Here is a 458-nt window from a genome sequence, read left to right as displayed (position 1 = left end):
GGAGGACGAGGAGGAGGAGGACGAGGAGGAGGACGAGGAGGAGCAGGAGGAGGAGGAGGAGGAGGAGGACGAGGAGGACGAGGAGGACGAGGAGGAGGGGACAGCAAGGTGGACAGGTATAAATTGGCAAATATTTGAATGGAGTTTGGTGTGTCAAGTATCTTATCTTATGTACCTTATGTAATATTGTGTATATGATGTATCTTGCGCATCTTATCTTCTGTTAAGAGGAGGAAGTAGGGCCCCCCACCAGATCCTGAACCCAGGTGCTCTCCACCCCCTCCAGACGGTGGTGGGGGGCGGGGGGGGCGGCTGCTGCGAGACAACGTTCATCGAGGGACTCCGCCCCAACGCCAGGGAGGTGTACGACATCGAGGACGCAAAGATCTCCACGCTGTCCTACGACCCAAAGATCTCCACGCTGTCCTACGACCCAAAGATCTCCACGCTGTCCTACG

At 56.3% G+C, this 458-nt stretch overlaps 1 protein-coding gene across 1 annotated transcript in view; it reads left to right on the top strand.

Moving 5' to 3' along the window:
* Positions 1-228: 228 nt before the first annotated feature.
* LOC117940078 overlaps positions 229-458 on the top strand; it is a gene marked incomplete at both ends in the record, with an annotated part of 1,336 nt that continues 1,106 nt past the window's right edge. The window contains one exon of the mRNA XM_034865473.1: positions 229-379. Coding sequence (XP_034721364.1) covers positions 229-379 — 151 coding nt within the window. The remainder of the gene's footprint in view (positions 380-458) is intronic.

This window comes from Etheostoma cragini, unplaced genomic scaffold, assembly GCF_013103735.1.
Source record: "Etheostoma cragini isolate CJK2018 unplaced genomic scaffold, CSU_Ecrag_1.0 ScbMSFa_1628, whole genome shotgun sequence".
NCBI lineage: Eukaryota > Metazoa > Chordata > Actinopteri > Perciformes > Percidae > Etheostoma > Etheostoma cragini.
This window is presented reverse-complemented; position numbering and strand designations above follow the sequence as displayed.